The sequence below is a fragment of the Diabrotica virgifera genome, chromosome 2 (assembly GCF_917563875.1).
Source record: "Diabrotica virgifera virgifera chromosome 2, PGI_DIABVI_V3a".
Taxonomy (NCBI): Eukaryota; Metazoa; Arthropoda; class Insecta; order Coleoptera; family Chrysomelidae; genus Diabrotica; species Diabrotica virgifera.
In genome coordinates, this window is record NC_065444.1 from 77685459 (window position 1) to 77711155 (window position 25697).

Below are 25697 nucleotides of genomic sequence, written 5' to 3' on the forward strand. Positions count from 1 at the left end.
TAAGCGCAAAAGTTGAGCGAGCGACTGGCAGACGGGATAGTTGATGGATAGACATGATAGACATCTCAGCGGTCCGCGCCCAGCACTACCGTGTCCGTGTCACCACAACCCTCCCCCCACCACGGAAGGAGGAATAGCCACAACAATATTGAAATATTGTGTCCTTCTTATCTCTCGCCTCTCCCCCTCGATTTCTCTCTAGCTCACTCGACGCTCCGATCACCCGCGCCCCGCCCGAGGAGCGGTAGCGGAGCGAGCTGGCCCTGTACACTGTAGACTGGAGCGATACACACGGCAGTGAGAGCGGCAACAGACTGAGTCGCCGGAGTCGCTTCCCCCACCACTGAAATCCACTCCGTAGCTACTGCGCATCTCCAGCCCACCCGGCCATGCTAATCCTGCTCAGTTGTAGTTGCGTCTCGTCTGCTTTGCATAGTGCACGTGCACTGTATATTAATTTAGTGTTTCTGCTCCAATTATTACGTTACGTGTCGCGGATACCTACTGGAAGAGGTGAAATAGTTTTAATAGTTGTGTTATCTTTGCCCAACGTCCAAATCTGTTGACATAAGCTACCTGTAGTATCGCTATGGATAACTCTAAACCTAAACAAAAAACTTTAACCTCATTTTTTAGTGCGTCGGTGAAACGTGAACTAAACACGTTAGGCCTACCTAAAGGAACCAAGCAAGATAAATCCAATGTTGTTTCGGTTGATGAATTAGCGATTGGAAACTCTTTAAATAAAAACGAACAAATAAGTGAACCCAGCACATCAACGAATAAGGAAAAAGAAACAAAATGGCCTGACGTTTGGACAGAAGAGATGTGGACTCGTAAGAAGGAAACTTATCCTTGGATAGATTGCAAAGAAGGTAAATTAGGCTGCAAAGTTTGTTTTGAAGTCACAACTATGGGTGCTTTTAAGAAAGAACACGTTTCTTTAAGTCATGAGTGGCGCACATTTCAAGTTAGCTGTTACGGCTCAAACCGAACTAACCAGCTCAAATCACTTAGAAAAAAAATTATAGAGCACAAACAGTCCAAAGCACATAGTACTGCTCAGGCCATTGTTGAATCCTCTCATAAAAATCCTATTACGCAATTAGTTGATTCTGCAAATACAGCTCACATGGAATCAACTAAAGCTATTTTTAGGTCAGCTTACTACATAGCTAAGAACGACCGACCATATAACGATCATTTCGGTTTATTAGAACTTCAAAAACTAAATGGAGTAGATATCGGTGTAGGCCTTCATTCAAGATACAGTGCTGTAGAAATTATTGATCATATATCAAAAGAGATGAAGTTAAGAATATTGAATAAGGTTAAGGAAGTTTCTGGGAAAATTTCTATCATTATTGATGAATCCACCAGCATAAGTTCAAAGTCAGTACTCATAATTTATTTGAAGTGTGAAATAAGTAAAGAAAAGTCCCCTAACATTTTGTTCTTAGATCTAGTTGAACTTCCTGATCAAAGGGCCGAATCTGTTTTTAACAGTACACTTAAGTGCCTTGAACAATATGGGTTTGACAATGGTTATTTAAAACAGAACTTAGTTTCTTTCACAAGTGACGGGGCTAGTGTTATGTTAGGGAAACACTCAGGAGTGGCAAAGAGGTTTTCAACTTTGTACCCTGATATAATCGTTTGGCACTGTTTAAATCACAGATTGGAATTGGCTATTGGGGACGCAGTCAGCGAAGTGGCCGGAGTGAATCATTTCCAGATATTTATGGACAAACTGTACTCGCTGTACAGCGCCTCTCCAAAAAACAAGCGTGAGTTAAAAGACTGTGCACAAGAACTTGACATTCAGATGAACAAAATCGGAAGAGTGTTGAGCACAAGATGGGTAGCCAGTAGCTTTCGTACCGTTTCGGCTGTGTGGTTTGGCTTTCAAGCTTTGGCAAACCATTTCTCTAAAGCCATAAACGATCCTGACAGAACATCGACTGAAAAAAGCAAATATAGTGGTTTATTAAATAGGCTAACATCTCAGAGTTTTCTACTAAACTTGGCCTTTATGTTTGACATTCTTGCTGAATTGGCTTTGTTATCAGAGAGCTTAGAGAATAGAAACACTTCTATTGTGTATGCAGACAAACTGATAAACAGATCCGTAAGATATTTAGAGCACTTAAAGGAGAAGCCAGGCACGAAAGTTCTGGAAGCACAAATCGCCATAAAAGAAGGAAATTTTGCATCAGTTGTGTTAAAAACTAATCCAAAAATTGTATCGTTCAATGGACAGCAACTTATTTCTAGTGTTATAAATAACCTAAAGCAAAGAATGTTTGTCACCACATTTGATGGGGAAGCCCAATATGAAGATCTTATAAACTCTTTTAAAGTATTAGAACCTGAGTATTGGCCAACCTGCATTCCACCAAGTTTTGGTCAAACTCAAGTAGAGCAACTGTGCAAGAGATTTAAATTGAACGTCAACAAAGCTGTCTCTGCCTACAGAGACTATTTGAACAACAGCCGACAAGTGCCTGATGGATTGCAAGAACTGTTAAACTGCACTAAAATAATACCTTGCAGCTCAGCTGATTGTGAACGGGGTTTCAGTTGTATGAACAATATGGTTACACCATCAAGAAACGCTTTGACTGTTGCTCATGTATCATCATTGATGTTCATAAAAATCCAAGGTCCACCTCTCCAAGAATGGCAGCCTGAGACGTACGTCACTAAATGGCTGAGGAGCCACCGGTCTGCAGACGATTCCAGGACAAGAGTTGCAGAAAACCCAAAAAAGAACGCAAAGAAGGATGCATTTTGGCACTTACTTTGAGTATGTATGTTATAATTAATCTGATGTATTTATTATATGTATTTTGTTAAATACACAAGTTATTTGTACTGTATGTAGTTTTTTCAAATAATTCTTAATTTTTTTGGCACAGATTATAATGTTTGTGTGTGTTAAATAATAAAAAATATATATACTAATGTAACTTGTGGGTGTATTTTTTCACAATAATAAATTAATACTACTGAAAATGAAAACTTAGTCATTTACAATATTTGCCTAACTTACACCAGTGTTTTTTTAATTTTTGTCAGCAAGGCTTCCAACTTAAATTATAGAGTTTTTAAGGTAGATTATTATGGTTTGATACCTTAAAAACAGTTTTTAAGGTATCAAACTGTAATAATCTACCTTAAGAAAGTCTTACCATATTTTAAAGTTAAAATTATTCTTTTAGGAGAATGTGTAGGAGGCCCTACTGTAACTACTATCACTCTAAAAGATCATTAATTAGTTTAATTATTAAACTTTTCAAAACATTTGCCAAAGGGCCTTAAAACTCACGATTTGGGTAGTAGGCTAATTTTCAAAAATTTTCCGGTAAAGGTATAGCTCCGGCACAGCTAATTTTACCACTACACCACTGAGGGTTGTTAAGCAGCTTCTAAAAAAATATACAGAGTGTTTAATTAAAATTAAAGATAATGGACTATGCTAGACTTGAGAGTGAATCACCCTGTATACTTAAATTTATGTTTAAATAGTCCATAGTTGAATTTAAAAGTTGACGTATCATAGCGTTTTTATAATTTTCATTTATGCGTATATTTAAATTTATAATTACGTATTTTTTATGGGAAATAAGCCACAATTAAGATTAAATAAATTATTAGAAGAATTTTTGTACTTAGCAACAACGTGTTTGTTTATTTTAATAGTATTTTGTATTTTGACAACGAAACCCGATTTGGGCTTCGAAACGTTAATAAATTCATTTTTTAGTAAAATTGTGGCTTATTTCCCATAAAAAATACGTAATTATAAAAATGCCACAAGGAAATAGCTTCAGAACAACATTTAAATTTATGTTTAAATAGTCCATAGTTGAATTTAAAAGTTGACGTATCCTAGCGTTTTTGTAATTTTCTAAAATAATCACGCATGACACAAGCAATTTTATTCCATAAGTGGTTTCCATACATTATAATTTTAAATGATCACCCAGTATTATTCATAAAGACCATGAAATCATATTGTTAAACAGCTTTTAAAAATATCAAAATATACAGGGTGTTCCATTAAAAATAAAGCTTATGGACTACGGTAGGTTTGCATGAATTACCCTGTATATTTAAATTTATAAAAATAAAAATGTATACCATTTTTATTCAGTTGCAATGCGAAGGCAAAACAATCTTATTTTTCACTCAGAATACGGAGCGTAGTCCAGATCGACGATTTTCGACTCTTATTGGAGTCTCATCGGAGAGACGTAGGCCTGCTGCTCCATACTCTGAGTGACCAACAACGAGAGTTTATCCCCCACACCTTTTAGTAATATTTTTAATGTTTTCAATATCATTAATGTCGCTATTAGGATTGTCGAAAATCGTCGATTCAGAGTGCTGGACTGCGGTCCGTATTCTGAGTGAAAAATAAGATTGTTTTGCCTTCGCATTGCAACTGAATAAAAATGGTATACATTTTTATTTTTATATTAGTATTACTCTTATAGAGTAACTAGGTCCATTTTCCGTTGTCACTTTACCAAGCTGCAGACGGAGGTTGTGAGTTGCATAGTGTAGAATTCCTTCCCTTTTGTCTTCACTGCAGCATCCATTTGGCTTGGATATTGTAGAAGCCTTGGAGGTGTCACCAGGGAAATGAACCAATAAGTATTCAATTTAAAAATCTTTTAGTAATATTTTTAATGTTTTTCAATATTATTAATGTCGCTATTAGGATTGAAAATTTACCTTACCTTTCAATTGCCAGGTGACGCTAGTCACCTAATCCATTCACGTCAGTTGCGGTGTGGGGGATAAACTCGCTTTGTTGGTCACTCAGAGTATGGAGCAGCAGGCCTACGTCTCTCCGATGAGACTCCAATAAGAGTCGAAAATCGTCGATCTGGACTACGCTCCGTATTCTGAGTGAAAAATAAGATTTTTTTGCCTTCGCATTGCAACTGAATAAAAATGGTATACATTTTTATTTTATATTAGTATTACTCCTTTAGAGTAACTAGGTCCATTTTCCGTTGTCACTTTACCAAGCTGCAGACGGAGGTTTTGAGTTGCATAGTGTAGAATTCCTTCCCTTTGGTCTTCACTGCAGCATCCATTTGGCTTGCATATTGTAGAAGCCTTGGAGGTGTCACCAGGGAAATGGATCAATAAGTTTTCAATTTAAAAATCTTTTAGTAATATTTTTAATGTTTTTTAATATTATTAATGTCGCTATTAGGATTGAAAACTTTACCTTACCTTACCATTTAAATTTATGTTTAAAAAGAACACACTTTTATATATGAAAATCTACGGGTCTCAGCGCTTTTTAAAATTGTGTAAAACAAGGACAGAAATACTTTTATTCCATAAGTGCCTTCTTATATATACAGAGTGTTTCAGAAAAAGGTAACACGATCTCTAGGATAGGTGAAAAATTGAAAAATAATTGGGGTTTGCTTACTAAATAATTTTTGTAACGGCATGCATTTTCACGATACAGGGTGTTGAAAAACAAAAAGTTTTTTTCACTATTTTTCCGAAACTACTGGCAGCATCGTATAATTATTCGTTATACAAAAATTTTTACTAAGCAATATAAAATGCTGAAATAATAAATATGTTATTTTATTTTAAGCTTTTCTTAAAAAAAGATAAAATAGAAGAATGCATGAGAAGAACAATAAAGGATGAAGCCAAAAATGTATGTAAGGATGGGGCCAAGTAGGGAAAATGTAAATGTAAATGTAAAATTAGTAATAAAAGATTATTATTGTAAGTTTTGGACATATTTCATGTCATGGGACATGAAATTACGATTGGCAGGGTTACCCGCAGACACATGAACTGAATAGACGAATCGTCCTTGGGTGGGCAGCATTTGGAAAACTGAGAGAAACTTTTAATAGTGAGTTGCCCACATGCCTAAAGAGATGGGTATTTGATCAGTGCGTCCTCCCAGTTTTGACGTACGGATCCGAAACACTTACCTCAACTAAAGCCTCGGCTACTAAACTAAGAGTAACGCAGAGAAGAATGGAGCGGTCAATGTTAGGATTAACTCTGCAAGACAAAATCAAAAACGAAGAAATCAGGAGAAGAACAAAGGTGACTGACGTCATCGAAAGGATAGCTAGGTTGAAGTGGAGATGAGCAGGACACATAGCCAGAATGACAGATTAGTGATGGACAAAAAGTTTATTGGAATGGTGGTCAAGAGAAGACAAGAGAAGCGTCGGTCGACCGCCTACAAGATGAACTGACGACGTAAGAAAGCTAAATAAAAACTGGATGAGAGCGGCGCAGGATAGACGTGGTTGGAAACGAGGAGAGGAGGCCTACGTTCAGCAGTGGACATTTGAAGCTGGATGATGATTGTAAGTTTTTATTATTACCTCAAATGCGATTAAAATAATAACAAAGTTCTTTTACCGAGTTTTCGGTACTTTTCGCAACTTAAAATTGGAAAGAAATCCTTTGTAAAAGGTATAAAAATTTTTTATTAAAAATCCCTTAAAAGGGCTACATCACAACAAAACGTTTTCGATTTTTATAAAAAATCATCATCAGTGTTCGATAAACTGGATGCTAGCTGAGCCACAAAAGAAAAATATCTGGGTAAAAACCCTTTACATATAATATAGATGCCTTAAAAGTGCATACTTCGATAAAAAGGCCTGTGATGGTCACATGGCAAACAGGATAATGCCCTAAGGTAAGGTATAAAGGTTTCCCAACACGTGGGATCCAAATTCGCAACTTAGTTTTCCATTTAGGTTCAAATGGTCACTTGGGTGTTACGTAACGTTTAGGTAGGGGGAGGGGGGTACAGAAAAACGTTACGGTGCGTTACGTGGGGGGGGGGAGGGGGAAAATCTTCAAAAATTGCGTTAAGTAATACTTGAACGCTCCGAGAGTGGAGAGTGGAGGAGACGCCGCAATGATAAATTATTAGTGACTCTGTATGGTACTGAAAACATCGTCAGACATAATAAGCTAACCGGATAATAAGATGGGCAGGTCATGTGTTAAGATCAGAGGAAGATAGGGTGTTAAAGACAGTGTTTTTTGAGAGACCAGACGGTAGAAGGTCAGTACATCCCAGAAAAAGATGGAAGGGTGATGTAGACGCCGATTTATCTAGAATTTGGGTACGAAAATGGGAAATGGAAGCGTAAGATCGTAGAAGATTAAGGGGCTATAGTGGATGCGAAGAGGACTCACCCCGAGTTGTTAAGCCAGTCAAGAAAAAGAAGAAGAAGAAGTAGGGTCAAGTGGCTTTGATAAAGAGTAGACACTCCCCGACATTCTTGAAATTTCCTTTCTTAAATTTCCCAATACTAAATAGCCAGGGCCGAAGGCTTTGAAAATGGTAAAAGGTGAAAAAAATAGTAACAGGATAAAACCTATTGGAAAAGGAAGAAAATGCACCAAAAATCAAAGGAAAAATAAATTATGGGCAATCCGAGGTCGTGAAGTGGAAGGGGTTGAGTTTTTAAGGGAAAAACCGGTTTATTACGATTTCCAGAAAAACTACAACTCCAAAAAAGTTTTTTCCAAATTTCGTGAATTTTTTTTGTGAAAAATAACAATAAAGAGCCAAAAACTCAGTTATTTAAAATTTTCGCATACATTTTGAAGGTATGTGAAAAAAGTGGGAATACAAAAATTTTAAATCTTTTTATTACCTGGAACTTTGCTGCCCAACATTTTTCCATGGGACTTGTAGTTTTGACGGAAATTGTGATAAATCATACCTTTAAGGGCACCCGAAGTCCCATTTAACGACATTGTTAACATTAATTATGTCACATAGCTCTGTAACCAAAGCACTTAGAGAGCTAATTTTTTGTTTATTTTAAAACTATATGCATTGTTTAATCCCGCGTAGCTTTCTGTAAAGTTAGAGTGAAAGAAACATTTATTTTAAATTTTTTTAAAATTCTACTTTTAAAAAACCCAAAAAAGTTTAGATTTTATTTTTTATTTTAGTTGTTTTTTCCAATGGGTTTCATCTTGCTACTATTTTTTTGTGGTCTCAAAATTATCGGACCTGGCCTAAAACTACGTGACTTTAAAATGATTAATCCTATCTTTAGATTATTATTTATTTTAACGGATAAGCAAACAAAATGGTTTATTTTATTATTTATTTTAAACAATACGTTGTAAACATTTAAACGACAGAGAAGGTGCCATTCAACATTATTATCTAACTTATTTTATGTCGTTTGTACGTGTCAAGGTAGTGATGAATATAAATTGAAACGATTAAAATAAAATCAATAAAAAACTTATACAATAGAAATTTATGTAAATATTAATTCGGATGTAAGTTTCATTATACTTTTAATATAAAAATGTGAAGAGTATGTTTATAATTCTATAGACCAAACCAGGAGTCAATGATCAATGATGGATTAGGAGTACGAGGTTAGACTGAAAAGTCCTAGGGCTAGGAGTTTAAGAACAAACGCAACAGCAAGTCACTTACTGTCACTTGCTGTTGCGTTTAGTAAATTTCAATTTCCGACTTATCATCGACTTATTTCGTATGCTGAAGCGTTTTACATGTCTGCTCATATGGGAACAAGGAAAGAACTAACTATAAAAATACTGGGGGGTATAAATGGGGCTAGTAGAAGGAAGAGACACGCAAACCTTCATGCAAGACGGCAGCTCATTTGTTGTGCGGGAGCTAGGTCGTAGATTCGTTAGGGAAGGGGAGGGGTGTTAAGATGACTAAACTACCATAACCAAATACAAAGGGTACTTACTCAGACTAGAGGATCTTTCTACTATTTAAAAAACAGGACGCCGTTCGAAACAAATCCTCTGGTTCATATTTGGGTACTTACAGGACATTTTTCTCACTTACGGGTACCACATGGGGGGACATTCATCATCGATTCCTCTATGGGGTTAGACTGGGCAACATCTTTTCTCAATACTGGCTTCTATGCCATATTCTTTTTTTCTGTACTAAAACTTATACAGTTGCATTAGACATTTGGTTAATAATTTTCTCCAAAGGGTTATACAAGAGAAATAAAATAGGTACACTTTCACAAACATTTATTTAAAACCTCAAACTTCAATCAATTTTTTTTAAACAAAAAAAATTTAACAGGAAATGATTGACTTTACTACAGGACAAAATGTCTACAAATCTTTTACATTAGTTCAGTACAAAGAATCTTCAATTTTACATTATTTTTCTTGAATACAACAAAATTTAACTTTGTTTAGCAGTGTATTTCAACGATTTCAAAACAAACACAAGATTTGACGTAGCTGTCAAATGTCAAAGTCACTGTCATTTTATTTTAATTACATGATATGCAAATTTATATTCAAACAAAACAATTTTAAACAACTATCATAGCAAAACAGGACTTTTAAATATTATATTACGGGATCTTTAGATATCAAACTAACAACAAACGTTATTACAAGAAACTTTTCCATTTTGAAAGCGACTATTATACTTTTAAACTCTTTACTAATAAACTTTAGTATATTATCCTCTTGAAATTTAGCAAAATTAGCAAATGTATCATACCTTTATTTACTGTCACACGGGGTACACAAACAAAAACAAACGGGGTCATCGACCGGAGGCAGGGGAGGACATGGCTTCACTTCACTCTTCAGACAATCAACTGGGGGTGGGGTGTGGGGTAGACATTCCATAACACAAATCACAAAGGGGGCTTCTGGGAAACTGGAAACAAAACATCACGGGACAGGAACGACATTTCTTCGATGAAATCAGGGCTTGACCATCATACATAAGACAGGAAACCAAAGACAACAATGCCGGTTTGTAGAACTGCGTATTTGACTCTCGGGAGGCTTCGATTTTCCATACAAATCCATCACTATGTGGAAAAAAATCCTCTCAGAGCACTCACCACACATTCAGATCTTCACAGCGACCATTCTACATTTTACCGGCGGGGAACAAAGGCCTACGCCCTACTTCAAGCGAGTACCAGCCGAGGAGATGCTATCACCTTGGGACGTAAAGCTGGACTAAATTGCGCTTCGCTCTGAAGCCATAAATAGGAAAATTACGACGAAGTACCGAGCGATTTTGATCCTTAGGGATGCTTACATAACAAAAACTCAACTTTCAGTTGGACCAAACCATTTTTTGAAAGGGGGTTTCAACATTTCTTCTAGAAAGTTCATCTACGCATCAGCACTTCTTACAAATTGTAACACATTGAAATGTTGTGCAATACTTCATAGCTGTACACAGGGGCGGCTTGGGATATTTTAATGATATTCAACTTCACAAAATAAATTTAAAAAATGGACATTCTTTTTGGGAATTGGGATATTAAATTAATGTTGGAGTTTTTTCAAACGCTACAAAGCCTCCGCGCAAAAGAGAAACCTGGATAAGATTATCCAGTTTTCGATAAACAGAAAAAATCCAACATGGACATCTTAGGTGTGACAGGACAACAATATCAAAATATTTAGATAATGGCTAGTGGGGATTAAACAAAACAAAAAAGTCGTTAGGGATTGGGCTAGCGTGCCATCAATCGCCAGACTCTTTAAAGTCGAGTAGACTTAAATGTTTCTTGACTCTACAAAGAACTGTAGGTGACAAGAGTTTCTGTGCCTTGGGAAAGAAACTAAACTTGTGCCCTGTGTGGACCTCGCTGACATCCACAGCAGTAACACAAGTGACATACTAGGGCAGACACAGCCTTGTCACCTCGTTGCCTAACCGCGAGCGGTTCTCAAAAACTAAAAAGTGATGTATGACAGATAAACATCTGTCCAAACTCTGCTAACGCCTAACGAGTTTCACGGGACATTTCGGCAACGGTTCTGCAAAAGGAGGATTTAGACAATCCAGTCTAAACACCTCAGTGAGACAAAATCTCACCAACAACTTACCTCAACAACTCATTCAAATAAGACAGGGCTAGACAAAGGGGTATATGACAACAACAAGGACTAAAATCAAGACAATATTAACAAGGGGGGAGGGGGGATACGTGTGACAACAACCAAAGACCAAAAAGACTAGTATACTGGGTTCAAACAGGATATCGAACTTTTTACACAAGACTAGTGGAAATGAACGCAACATATGATATAGAGAACACTACATCATTACGTTTTCACTCAACAGTCCAATCTAGGACATAAGAACCTTTCATGAACATTCACTAGACCACTCTCTCATTTTTAAATCCCAAGCTGGGGAAAGACTTCATTTTCAAAACAGGGCTACACTTCACTTTTCGAAACAGGGGATAGACTTCATTTTTCAAGACAGGGGGGTTGGGCTTTACTTTTCAAAACTGGGGGCATTTCATTTCTCAAGACTGGGGGTGGACTTTATTTTTCAAAACGGGGGGGCTACTTTTTCAAAACAGGGGATGAAAGCAACACTCAAGGAAAAGACCAAAGGGACATGTAGAAAGTATGACAGTTCTGACGAACAACCGCCTCCATTTATCGATCGAAAGCAAGCTTCACCTGTACTCAACGCGGCCAGATCCTAACCTCACCAGCCTTGTCACAGCTTCTGCTCTTGGCCTACTTTCAATCAACAAACAGAAGAGAGGTCAACTAACTATTCGCCAAAAAAAATCAAACTCCAGCACGGACACGGGCTAACAGACAACACGGGACAACGGGCTCTAAAATTTCCAGACAAAACAGGGATAGACAAACAAACAGGCAACAACATACTCAATGACTTCTAGACATACTCAGGGGCTTACAAACACAAACAATATTGAAATTTGGTTCCTATATGAGCTCACACGGGATAAGACAGTTCTTGCTCCGACTACTAATGAAAGTGTTCACAGATAGCTGAACAACACTTCCTTCATCACGAGTATTACACTTGTGACATGTCAGATACAAAAAGACATACTTCATTCACGGGGGGACTTCTACTACTTCACTTCACAGGCTCTTTTCAACTAACCTCTGGCATCCTTTTGACACCTACAAAGATAGATTAGTCAAAAAAAACAAGGGGCAACACAGACAAGGGGGATTCTTCTTGAATAAGTGGGGGGCCTCTCCACGGTTTCCCTCTTCACTTCTTCATGAATAAGTGGGGTGGCCTCTCCACGGTTTCCCTCTTCACTTCTTCATGGGGTTACTTCTACAAGGGGTGACTTCTTGAATAAGTGGGGGGCCTCTCCACGGTTTCCCTCTTCACTTTTCCATGGGGTCACTTCTCAAGGGGATGACTTCTCAAGGGGATGACTTCTCCAACTAACCTGTGGCATGACATACACCAACAGAGATAGGCTTCGCTGGAAAAACAAGGGACTACTCTCACACAGACTATACGGGGCTAAGCTCATACACGGACCATACCAACAATATCACACATCTAATCAAATGACCAAATCAATAAATCACAAAAAACGGTTATTCTGTAAAAAACTGTTGATCTATAGGAATACATGCAAAAAATACAACATACTGTTATACTTCATAAGTGGATTCAATATTCAAAATATTTAACGATACTTTTAATCAAAATTTTCAAAAAAAAATTTTACGTTACTTTTTTATTCAACTGTTTGTCTATATATTTCATCAATATTTTCAAAAAATTCAAATCAATGCTTTCATCATGGGTACAATATCAATACAATACAGTTAGTACGCTACAATAACATACAATTCTGTTCTACGATACATACAATACCAGTATACATATGGGGTTACAAGTTAAATACACTATGATGTATGAAATGGTACATGCCCATACAATCAACAGCATGACCAAATCAACATCACAACAAAATGTGTACATACTTACACCTCTTTGGAAAAATTATTAACATTCTGCAACAAAAACTACAAAAATGGGCTCTTTCATGGGGACTAACAGACTGAAACAGTTTCGGGGGCACTAAAAGACATGAAACAGTTTCTGGGGGCAAGACAAGAGGAATCTGGGCTAAACTACTTGGGAAGACTGGGGCGATATTTACTCGGGTCAAACTTCAGGGTGTACGTTACAAATGTAACACTAAGTGGGGGGTGGCTAAAGACATTGGGGACTAGTAGATAGGCTAACTACTAGTTGAACATGTCTACAAGCTAGACTTGTAACAATGGGCATACACAAAATATGACAAAAGTCGAGCTTCCATGTTATCGGAAACACTTGCACCACAAACTGAGATCGGGCTGCCCAAGGGTACGGGCTCTACCACAACAGTTGTAGTACAAATGAGACCGAAAGGAAGCTAAAAGGACATGGTAGTGGGAACATGCAAATGGGGTCTACAGGAGGTCAAAAAAGACATGCCCCACGTTGGGTGCCAGTTGAAGCGTTTAACTGGACAAGACAACTACTGGATACTGAAGGATGCAGAAAAATGAATCGGCCCCACGTTGGGCGCCAGTTGAAGCGTTTTACATGTCTGCTCATATGGGAACAAGGAAAGAACTAACTATAAAAATACTGGGGGGTAGAAATGGGGCTAGTAGAAGGAACAGACACGCAAACCTTCATTGCAAGACGGCAGCTCATTTGTTGTGCGGGAGCTAGGTCGTAGATTCGTTAGGGAAGGGGAGGGGTGTTAAGATGACTAAACTACCATAACCAAATACAAAGGGTACTTACTCAGACTAGAGGATCTTTCTACTATTTAAAAAACAGGACGCCGTTCGAAACAAATCCTCTGGTTCATATTTGGGTACTTACAGGACATTTTTCTCACTTACGGGTACCACATGGGGGGACATTCATCATCGATTCCTCTATGGGGTTAGACTGGGCAACATCTTTTCTCAATACTGGCTTCTATGCCATATTCTTTTTTTCTGTACTAAAACTTATACAGTTGCATTAGACATTTGGTTAATAATTTTCTCCAAAGGGTTATACAAGAGAAATAAAATAGGTACACTTTCACAAACATTTATTTAAAACCTCAAACTTCAATCAATTTTTTTTAAACAAAAAATTTTTAACAGGAAATGATTGACTTTACTACAGGACAAAATGTCTACAAATCTTTTACATTAGTTCAGTACAAAGAATCTTCAATTTTACATTATTTTTCTTGAATACAACAAAATTTAACTTTGTTTAGCAGTGTATTTCAACGATTTCAAAACAAACACAAGATTTGACGTAGCTGTCAAATGTCAAAGTCACTGTCATTTTATTTTAATTACATGATATGCAAATTTATATTCAAACAAAACAATTTTAAACAACTATCATAGCAAAACAGGACTTTTAAATATTATATTACGGGATCTTTAGATATCAAACTAACAACAAACGTTATTACAAGAAACTTTTCCATTTTGAAAGCGACTATTATACTTTTAAACTCTTTACTAATAAACTTTAGTATATTATCCTCTTGAAATTTAGCAAAATTAGCAAATGTATCATACCTTTATTTACTGTCACACGGGGTACACAAACAAAAACAAACGGGGTCATCGACCGGAGGCAGGGGAGGACATGGCTTCACTTCACTCTTCAGACAATCAACTGGGGGTGGGGTGTGGGGTAGACATTCCATAACACAAATCACAAAGGGGGCTTCTGGGAAACTGGAAACAAAACATCACGGGACAGGAACGACATTTCTTCGATGAAATCAGGGCTTGACCATCATACATAAGACAGGAAACCAAAGACAACAATGCCGGTTTGTAGAACTGCGTATTTGACTCTCGGGAGGCTTCGATTTTCCATACAAATCCATCACTATGTGGAAAAAAATCCTCTCAGAGCACTCACCACACATTCAGATCTTCACAGCGACCATTCTACATTTTACCGGCGGGGAACAAAGGCCTACGCCCTACTTCAAGCGAGTACCAGCCGAGGAGATGCTATCACCTTGGGACGTAAAGCTGGACTAAATTGCGCTTCGCTCTGAAGCCACAAATAGGAAAAGTACGACGAAGTACCGAGCGATTTTGATCCTTAGGGATGCTTACATAACAAAAACTCAACTTTCAGTTGGACCAAACCATTTTTTGAAAGGGGGTTTCTGGTTTCAACATTTCTTCTAGAAAGTTCATCTACGTATCAGCACTTCTTACAAATTGTAACACATTGAAATGTTGTGCAATACTTCATAGCTGTACACAGGGGCGGCTTGGGATATTTTAATGATATTCAACTTCACAAAATAAATTAAAAAAATGGACAGTCTTTTTGGGAATTGGGATATTAAATTAATGTTGGAGTTTTTTCAAACGCTACAATGCTTTAAATGATGACGCACGGGTAAAGATTCAGGGACTCAACTGTACTCGAGTTGTTTGCTAATACGCCAGTCAATGGGAACAATAATAGGATATTACCTCCGAATTCTATCTTAATGCATGGATTTTATTGAAATTTTCGGCCTAGCCTCTGCTTATCTCTTAATAATTCAAAGTCTACCCTATGCCGATGTGTGCTTTTATCTTGGGGGTGGTTCCCGCACCTTCTTAGGGGTGGAAAATTTTGTGGTTAAAATTACCACGGAATTCGCTAGAGAACCTAATTCTAAGCAAAAACTGTTCTATAATTTTTTTTTTGAAAAGTCAATACTTTTTGAGATATTCGTGGTTGACAATTGGCAATTTTCATTGAAACATAATACCTTTTCGAACGATTTTTTGCGAATACCTTAAAAACTATGCATCTAACTAAAAAAACTATATTAAACATTTTTGTAGGTTATAAAAAAACAAACAGACACTTGCCTTCACAAATCTTCTAGTTATAATACAAAAAGAGATATGATCGGTGAAAATTGTTTGTTTTTTGGTACATTGTCAAATTGGTGTATTTAACTTGAAATAACAGAGAAACGGTAGATTTTAGGTGTATAATGCTACTAATACCTTTTGTCGTTCTTGAAAAGATCTTTAAAATGAGCTATATTAAAGGTCCATTACATTAAAAGTAAGCGAGATATGCTGCAAACAAAATTGATAACTACATAATGTATTTTAAGAAAAAATGAGAAGTAATTTTAACCCCCATCAATCAAAATGTAAATGCATCGTTTTCCTTCCACAATACCTTTTATTGTAGTGTTATTTCTATGTTCAAAAAGTTGTACGGGTTTAAAATGAATGGTTTTTGAAAAAAAAAAAGATCTAATTATAGAGAGCATTTTTAAATTTTCTTAAAAATCTTCCTTTTTCTCCATGTAACTTGAAAATAATAAGAGATACAGCAATGAAAAATAAAAAAGAAATTATTATCTGAAAAAGCCCTACATTTTTGTGTGGCATCTTTTTTTCGTATCTCTTATTTTTTTCGAGTTACATGTAGGAAAAGGAAGATTTTTAAGAAAATTTAAAAATACGCTCTATAATTTGATCTTATTTTTTTCAAAAACCATTCATTTTAATCCAGTCCAACTTTTTGAACATAGAAATAACACTACAATAAAAAGTATTGCAGAAATAAAACGATGTATTTAAATTCTGATGGATGAGGGGTTAAATATACTTCTCATTTCTTCTTAAAATACATTAATCATCAACTTTTTTTCCAGAATATCTCGCTTAATTTGAATCTAATCAACATTTAGTATTGCTCATTTTAAAGGACTTTTTAAGTAAGCACTACAAAAGATATTACTGTCATTATACACCTAAAATCGTCAGTTTCTCTGTTATTTCATAGTTGAACACACCATTTGAGCATGCAGCAAAAAAACAAACTCTTCTTACCTACCATATCCCTCTTTGTATTTTAACTAGAAGATTTATGAAGGAACGAATCTCTTTGTTTTTTTATAACCTACAGAAATAGTTTATATACTTTTTTGTTAGATGCATAGTTTTTAAGGTATTCGCAAAAATCCGTCCGAAAAGGTGTCATTTTTCAATAAAAATGGCCAATTTTCAACCATGAATAACAAAAAATATTGAGTTTTCAAAAAATAATTATAAAACAGTTTTTGCTTAAAATTAGGTTCTCTAGCCTCTTCCGTGGCTATTTTAACCAAAACATTTTCACCCCTGAGAAGGGGTGGGAACCACCCCCAAAATAAAAGCGCACATCGGCATAGAGTAGACTTTGTTTCTTGAGCTATTCCCTACTTACTGTGAAAATATCAAGTAAATCTATGTAGTAGGATGGAATTCGGAGCCAAATACCCTCATTGACTGCCCTATAAACAATAGTTGGGACTCTGACGCAGCAATAAAAAGCAGAGTAGAACAAGCCAAAAATGCTGTTTTAAAACTTCGTAAATTTCTGACTGATCGCATGTTGAATTTCAACCTGAGATACAAGATACGAAAGTCTTCATTTTGGCCTGTTCTGTTATACAGAATGGAAGCATAGACGTTAAAGGTCAGACCCATTAACAAACTTTTTGTTAGCAAACTATTAACATTATCATTAACAAACCAAGGTATTGAAATGTGGTGCCTGTGCCAAATGCTCAGAATATCGTGAAAGGACAAAATCAGAAATGAGGAATCATTAAGATAAACGGGCGTCCACGATAGGGAACTTTTTGATTATGTAAAAAGTTATAAAACTGCATATTTAGGGCACTAGAATTAAATATAGAGGGTTGGGTAACAGAGTTCTAGGACACAAAAAATGCCATGACTGCGTAATATTCGCCAATTGACAGGAATTCACAGTTAAGAAATAAAATAAAATAATTTAATCCTGGCTATATAACATTTCATTTAACAAGACAGTAATATATCTTGAATGGCTATGCACAGGCGCGGGTCTAGAAATTCATAATAGGGGGGGCCAGACTTACCTCAAATAATTGTATTTTTCAGATTTAGCTTTACGACTCACACTTACTCTAAGGATAAAATACACTATATAATCCCAGATACCTACGGTATCAAAAGGATTGGTAGACAATTCACGACTATTAATCTCACTGGTCGTTCTTTACCATAAAGATTAACCTTTCTACCATCGACGGGTAGGTACGCATGGATTATCTAGTAAAATACAAATTTTTATATCTTTATTTTATCGCAAAGGACATCGCACACATCTTATGGAAAATATAATGTCACTCAAATTCAATAAAATTTATACGAATAGGTTCGTTTTAAATTAACGGTCAAATCTTATCATTGCGCCAACTCTTAATTATGATTAATTACGGCGCAAATTGCAATTAAAGTTTATGGAAATCACATTTTTGGAGTCAGTAAAAGTGTCAGTTACAATCACTATTGCTCTGGGTGCTATTCAAAAGAGCTTAAACCCCGCTGGGCCTAAGCGGATTAGTGAAACTAATCCGCTGATTTATGGAGTGCCGACAATTTGAGTATTTTAAAATATTTTTTCTCTCTCTAACTTATGTACGTACCCATTTGATTTCAAATTTATTTATATCAATTTCTGCTCCTATTATTGAAAATATAGATAAAAAAGGGTTCAAGGCAGGTTTTTCGTCGGGGCTTTTCGTTGTTTTCCTCGTAATATGAAAATATAGAGTTGCGCAATGATAAGATTTGACCGTTAATTTAAAACGAATCTATTCGTATAAATTTTATTGAATTTGAGTGACATTATATTTTCCATAAGATGTGTGCGATGTCCTTTGAAACGTGACTTTTCATGAGATAAGGTGTATACCCAGTGTAATGTATTTGCATTTTAAAATATCATTTTTGTTATTCTTTAAATTGAGAAAAATATTTCCGTTGTTTATGGTTCCACCGGTACCCAAACAAATGCGCCTGCAGATTATTTTTCAGAGAAGGGTGTTTTATTAGATTTTATGGCTTCTTTCAATTCTTTGGAAGCGGTTATCGTGTAATTTAGTGTTGTACTGATGGCTTAAAGTTTAGAGTTAACAGAAAAAAATAATAAATAATAAAAAAATACTTATAGACTAAATAGAATACGGGGGTCCATGGACCCGTTGACCCCCCCTGTATCCGCGCCTGGCTATGCATGCCTATTAAGAAGAAGAAGGTGGTAAGAAATCTTCGATTATCGATAGCTGTAGTGGAACGAGGAAACAAATGGCGAAAATTGTGGAAATTACTTGCATTCTGCAAAAAAAAAAGTATAAAAGTAAACAAACATCAACAACTGTTAAAACTATACTAAATTTACAATCAAGATGCAGTAGAAATAAACAAACCAAGACACGTTAAATGCTACTAGGAGCACTCCCGAATCATAATTTACAATGTATATACATTGTAAATTCCAAATCATGATTTTCAAAGTTTATACATTGTAAATTATGATTCGGGAGTGCTCCTAACGTGCCTTGGTTTGTTTATTTCTACTGCATCTTAATTATAAATTTAGTATAGGTGAACTTGGCATGAATATCATTACATTCTTCAAAACAATTACAAATATAATTTGCAATGTCAGAATATTACCAATATTTAATTTAACGTGTCAGTACCAGTACCAGAAAAACAGATATAATAATGATAGTATTAGTCCGTTCTTTAACGGTAAAATATTTCAAAACCTCTAAATTTTAAACAACCGCTTGGATTGACATGAAATTTGGCATACACATAGCTAACAAGTCAAAGAAAAAAAGTGATATTGTGCCGATATGTGCTTTTGCCCTGGGGGTGGTTTTCACCCCCTCTTGGGGGTGAAAAAATATTCCTCCAAAGAAAGTCAGGAAATGGATAAACTGGCTAATTTTAAGTAACTTTTCTTCTATATAGTTTTTTCACTAAGTCAATACTTTTCGAGTTATTTGACAGTGAATATGTTCATTTTTTCAACAAAATAACCACGCTTTTAGACGGTTTCTCGTAAATAACTCAAATAGTAAGTATTTTGTCGAAAAAACATTTTTAGCAAAAATATAGCCTGTAAAAAATTTAAAAAAATGGTGTATATATACGGTGACCATATCTTTTTAAAGAAAAAAAAAGTACAAAAAGCAAAAATGTATTAAAAACGCAAAATGTATCTTGTTATTGGACAAATATAACTTTTTGGCATTAAAAATAAATAAGCTATGTAGCTAACCATAAAAAATTATATAAATTAAACTAAACATAACACGTTATATTAACTTTGAAAAAGTTACAAGCCTGTAATTAAGAGTTTTTAGATGAGGGACCTGGAATAGCCTCATCTTCTTCCGGTTTTCTGCATCATTCATATTTTTCTGAACTTAAAATTAATTTAAGAAGGTCCGGCTTCGACTGAAGTAAATGAAACATTTCATACAAGTCTCATCAAAATTTGCGTACACCAGCATCGCTGCCTTGAGAGTGGATATGGACATTTGTGACTTTTCCGACGTCCAATAATTATTTATTACAGAAAATAAACGCACGATAGCCGCAACAGTACCCGGAAGACAAAAAATAAATTCGCATAATATTTGTAAGTTTTTCAGTTTGAATTGATCTACACCATGGACGTATAAATAAAGATTTTTAATTATAAAGATCTTTATTTATACGTCCATGATCCACACACTTAAAAACTTGAAGCCATCGATCCTGACTATTTTCTTCTCTGTTCCACTCAGCAATTTTTTCTTTTGTAGCCACGTCTTTCAAAATTCCCAGTTCGTCAAAGAGTTGATCTTCATTTAACATGGTTGCCTTGATACCTATACAATTTAAAAGCTTCGAGAGAATAACAAACATCGTTCCATGTTATTTCACTTCTTAGATCTATCCTTTTGAATACTGTAAATTCATGATCATTTGTACTCCAGTTTTCTAGGTAGGTAAAAGGTAGGTATTTTGTGTAAAAATGTTTAACTTGTGCAGTAAAGTCTTGTTCACGACCACCGCACCATAAGTCTGATGTCTCACACACTTAAAATGTTTTTAAAGATCATTCACAAACGCATTTACCACACACTTGATATGGATATTGAAGAAACCCACTTTGGATTCCGTAGAGGCGTAGGTACCCGTGAAGCTCTGTTTGCATTCAACGTACTAATCCAGAGATGCTTGGATGTGAACCAGGATATGTACGTCTGTTTCATAGATTACGATAGGCTTTCGATAAAGTCCGCCACAAAGAGCTAATGGACGTCCTTAAAGCAAAAAAATTGCAATACAATGACTTTTGAATTATAACAAATCTATATTAAGTATAAACAGCAGGCACACATACAACAGTTCGAAATTAAAAGAGGAGTGCGACAGGGGTGTGTATTATTGTCACTACTACTATTCAGTGCATACTCTGAAGAAATTATGAAAAAAGCTCTTGAGGGAGGAACAGCAGGAATATAGGTAAATGGAACGCCAACTAACAACATTAGATATGCGGACGATACTATCATAATAGCGGACAACCTCCAAAAGCTAATGAACAAGATAGTTGAGTATGGAGAAGAATATGGATTATCAGTAAACATCAAGAAAACTAAATTTATGAGGATATCAAAAACCCAAAGTAATGATAAAAGACTGACAATTAAAGGTAAAACTTTAGAACAAGTTGAAAACTACAACTATCTTGGCACAATAATTAATCACACAAACGATTACTCCAAAGAAATCAAAGTTCGAATAGAGAAGACAAGAACAAACTTCAATAAAATGAGAAAGGTAGTTTGTGCAAGAGAACTGAAATAATTAAGTAGGTCAAAACGGCAATTGAAACGGCAATATTTTTTCTAATTGAAATAATTAAGACTTGAGAGTTAGGCTGGCAAGGTGTTATATTTTCTCGACTCTGCTTTACGGGATAGAAGCATGGTCAATTAACGAGTCGACTACTAAAAATTTGGAAGCATTTGAACTGTGGGTAGCATGGACCGAGCCTATAACAAACAACGAAGTCATGAGAAGAGTCAACAAAAGAATGGAAATATTGGAAACCATCAAGACACAAAAGCTGCAATACATGGAGCAGTATACAAAGAAATTTGTTTAAAAGTAGTAAAAGATAAAAAATATTCATTTTTTAGAAAAAATAAGTACATTTGCGTGCCCTTAGAAAGGTTTTAAAGTACATTAGGACAATATTTAAAAATAAGTACTGTCCTACTTAAATAAGTACATATGGTCACCGTATGTATATATCACGTCTCTACACCTAGTAGAAGCAGAGTTATAGCTAATGAAAAATAGGTTCATATTCGTCAAATTCCAAATGGAATATTTTAACGTGAAATAACCAAAAATTAAGCACATTTCGGGGAAAATTCATTACAACTTATTTAAAGTGTTTAAAAAAATCTTCATTTTTGTTTTATAAAAAAAATTTCTAACATCAAAATTAAATAAGTTACGCTCAAAATAAAGTTAGTCCCTTTTGGTTTTGGTAAAAAAATCGAGAAAATCACCCCCTAATTAGTATCTTAAATGAACATAATCGTTACGACTTCACAAGTTTCTTGACTCGTGTATATATTGCTTATATGATCTGTAAGTTTCATCGGTTCAAAGTCCTTATTATTGAAAGGGCTGTAGTTAAAAGGGGTTGAACGAGTCACTGATCACGAATGTATGCAAATTTAGAAACACCAAATCTTAATCAATGATTGTCTAACAGAAAAACAAAAAAATACATGATATTCAAAAAAGCAAATCTGACTTTTTTTGTTTTTCGAGATTTTTGGTATCTAACAATTTTTAAGTTATTTTGAAAAAAGCATATTTTTCAAAATTTAAATTTTTAAAAATTTTACTTTAAAACCAAATTGTTTCAAAAATAAGCACTTTGACTCGATCAAACTTACAGATCATATAAACACAACATAAGAAATAGCTATTTGTATAACAAGGGAGGAAAGTGTAAATTTTCCTCCCGAGAATGAATCATTCAAGGGAGGAAAAGGCACTTTACTCCCATGTTATACATATGGGTTTTCCACCTTCCTAAAATAACAAGTCATTTTTTCATTTTTACTTAATTTATTTATGTAACTAACCAACAAAATTTATTAGAACTAAAACAACAAGTAGGTACAATATAACTGTCAACTGTCAAATATAAGTCAAATTATTAATGTAAACATTGTTAAATCAAAATAACAATTTACTGTTTTTTACCATTCTGCAAAATACAGGATGCTTTATAAATAAACGTTAAAATGTATAGATACTTCGTAATAGAAAATAGATATTATACAGGGCGTCAGTAAGTTATATTTCATGAATGAAATACCATGACGTCACTTTTACTTTTCCTCCCTAGGGAGGAAAAATATTTTCCTCCCTAGGGAGGAACAGTACAACTTTGCTCCCTACAATCAGGTCCGGAAAAGTATACTTTCGGTAGAGGTAGGTGGAAAAATAATTTGTGGAGCGGTAACGATTAATTTCATTTAAGTTGCTAATTAGGGGGTGGTCTTCCCGATTTTTTTTGAAAAAACAAAAGGGACCAACTTTATTTTGAGCGTAACTTGCTTAAATTTAATGCTAGAAACTTTTTGTAAAAACAGAAATAAAGTTTTTTAAACACTTTAAAAAAGTTAAAATAGGTTTTCCCCAAAAAGTGCTTAATTTTTTGGATATTTCACGTCGAAATATTCTATTTGAAATTTGGTGAATATGAATCTATTTTTCATTGGCTATATCTCTGGTTCTACGAGATCCAGAGACATAACGCGTACACCATTTTTTTTTACTTTTTTATGTGCTATATTTTTACTAAGAACATTTTTTTCGACAAAATACTTACTTTTTGAGTTATTTGCAAAAAACCGTCCAAAAATGTGGTTATTTTGTTGAAAAATGAACATATTCACTCGCAAATAACTCGAAAAGTGTTGACTTGGCGAAAAAGCTACATAGAAAAAAAGTTACTTAAAATTAGTCAGTTTACCCATTTCCGGACTTATTTTGGACATATATTTTTTCACCCCCAAAAAGGGTTGAAAGTCACCCCCAGGGCAAAAGCACACATCGGCACAATATCACTTTTTTTCTTTGACATGTAAGCTATACGTATGTCAAATTTCATGTCAAACCAAGCGGTTCTTTAAAATTTAGAGCAAAAACCGTGAAAGAATGGACTATACAGGGTGTTTCATTAATAATTGTCCATATAGTAACTGGAGAAACCTTAGCACAAAATACGAAGATTTAACCAAAAACACTCTAATAAAATGCGGTTCCTTACTGAGTTACAGGATGTTTTATCTAAAAATTTAAAAACTATTTTTGCTCAGCATTTTAAAACTATTCGACTTATTCTTTTCATACTTGGCAGAAAGTGTGACTACTATACACCCTACTAAATTATGATAAACAAACGTTTCTAGCTACTAACAGAGGCGTACGACAGGGGATAGTAAATGGTTGACCCTTCTCAAATTCTACGCCACTGGTGGAATTACTATTTTAGTGCCATTTTTAGATTCTCCAATACTTTCTACGTAAATAACATACTCCACATTGGTAACGATAAAGTCATTAGTTTTCTAGATATTTGAAGTTAAATATGAAACGGCACAGTTATTTTGATTAATTTTAGGATGTGATTGATATGATTAAAATTTAAAAATTATTTGTACCCAGTACTCTAAAACTATTTGGCGTATCCTTATAATACTTTCCAGAAAGTGTAGGTACTGTACACCCTACTAAATTAAGATAAATATACGTTTCTAGCTACTACCAGAGGCGTACGACAGGGAATAGTGGCTGGTTGACCCTTCCCAAATTCTACGCCACTGACGAAATTGCTATTTTAGTGTTATTTTTGAATTTTTCAATACTTTTTGTGTAAATAATATACTTCTCATTCGTAACGATAAAATGATTAGTTTTCGAGATATTTGAAATTAAAAATGAAGGGACACAATACATTAATCTAAATAACCGTGTCTTTTCATTTTTAACTTCAAAGATCTCGAAAACTAATGACTTTATCGTTACGAATGAAGAGTATATTATTTTCATGGAAAGTATTGGAGAATCCAAAAATTGAACTAAAATAGCAATTCCGCCAGTGGCGTAGAATTTGGAAAGGGTCAACCATTCACTTTCCCCCGTCGTACGCATCTGGTAATAGACAGAAACGTTTGTTTAACATAATTTAGTAGTTTGTACAGTACCTATACTTCCTGCCAAGTATGAAAAGGATACGTCGGATAGTTTTAAAATGCTGAGCAAAAATAGTTTTTAAATTTTTAGATAAAACACCCTGTAACTCAGTAAGGAACCACATTTTATTTAAGCGTTTTAGGTTCAATCTTCGTATTTTGTGCTAAGGATTCTCCAGTTATTATATGGACAATTATTAATGAAACACCCTGTATGTACAATAGGAATCATCAACTGAGGATTTTTATTGGTTTAATAAAAAATAAACAGCATATTTTTATATCCATGTAAACTAGGTTTTCCACTTTTTATTTACATTATTTTCGTAATCCGTCCTAAGCTTAAACAATTTCTTTGGTACCTCGCCCATTTTAAAACCACGTGCACCTGTTCACACAGTTTATGAGAAAAATTCCGAGTGCGTTTACTCTCTCATGGCAGCACCAATGGTGACGAAATCTGTTTGCTCCGTCTTTATCAGTGTAAAAGAAAAGAGTTTGTTCATAAACATATTAACGACTGATAAGGGCTAGAGAGTCACACAAATATTTAAACAATATTTTCCTTTCGGATTCTTAAAGTCGATGTGGGATGTTTGTTAACTTGTTCTAAGTAATTAGAACAAAAGATAAGATAGTGGTGTACCTGACGACTAAGTAAACTGTCTTGTTGAGAGTTATCTTGTGACTTTATTTGTTTGTCTATATTGTCGTTAATGTCGTTATAAT

General features: G+C 34.9%; 1 protein-coding gene across 1 annotated transcript; it reads left to right on the top strand.

The window, feature by feature from the left end:
- The first annotated feature begins 589 nt into the window (after nucleotides 1–589).
- On the top strand, nucleotides 590–2806 carry LOC126880733 (E3 SUMO-protein ligase KIAA1586-like). Its single transcript, XM_050644780.1, has one exon. It carries the CDS (start codon nucleotides 590–592, stop codon nucleotides 2804–2806), a length of 2217 nt encoding a protein of 738 aa, XP_050500737.1.
- The last annotated feature ends 22891 nt before the right edge of the window (nucleotides 2807–25697 follow it).

Bases quoted from the DNA above. Each gene is read 5' to 3' on its own strand.
- LOC126880733 (XM_050644780.1), top strand. From the start codon at position 590: ATGGATAACTCTAAACCTAAACAAAAAACTTTAACCTCATTTTTTAGT.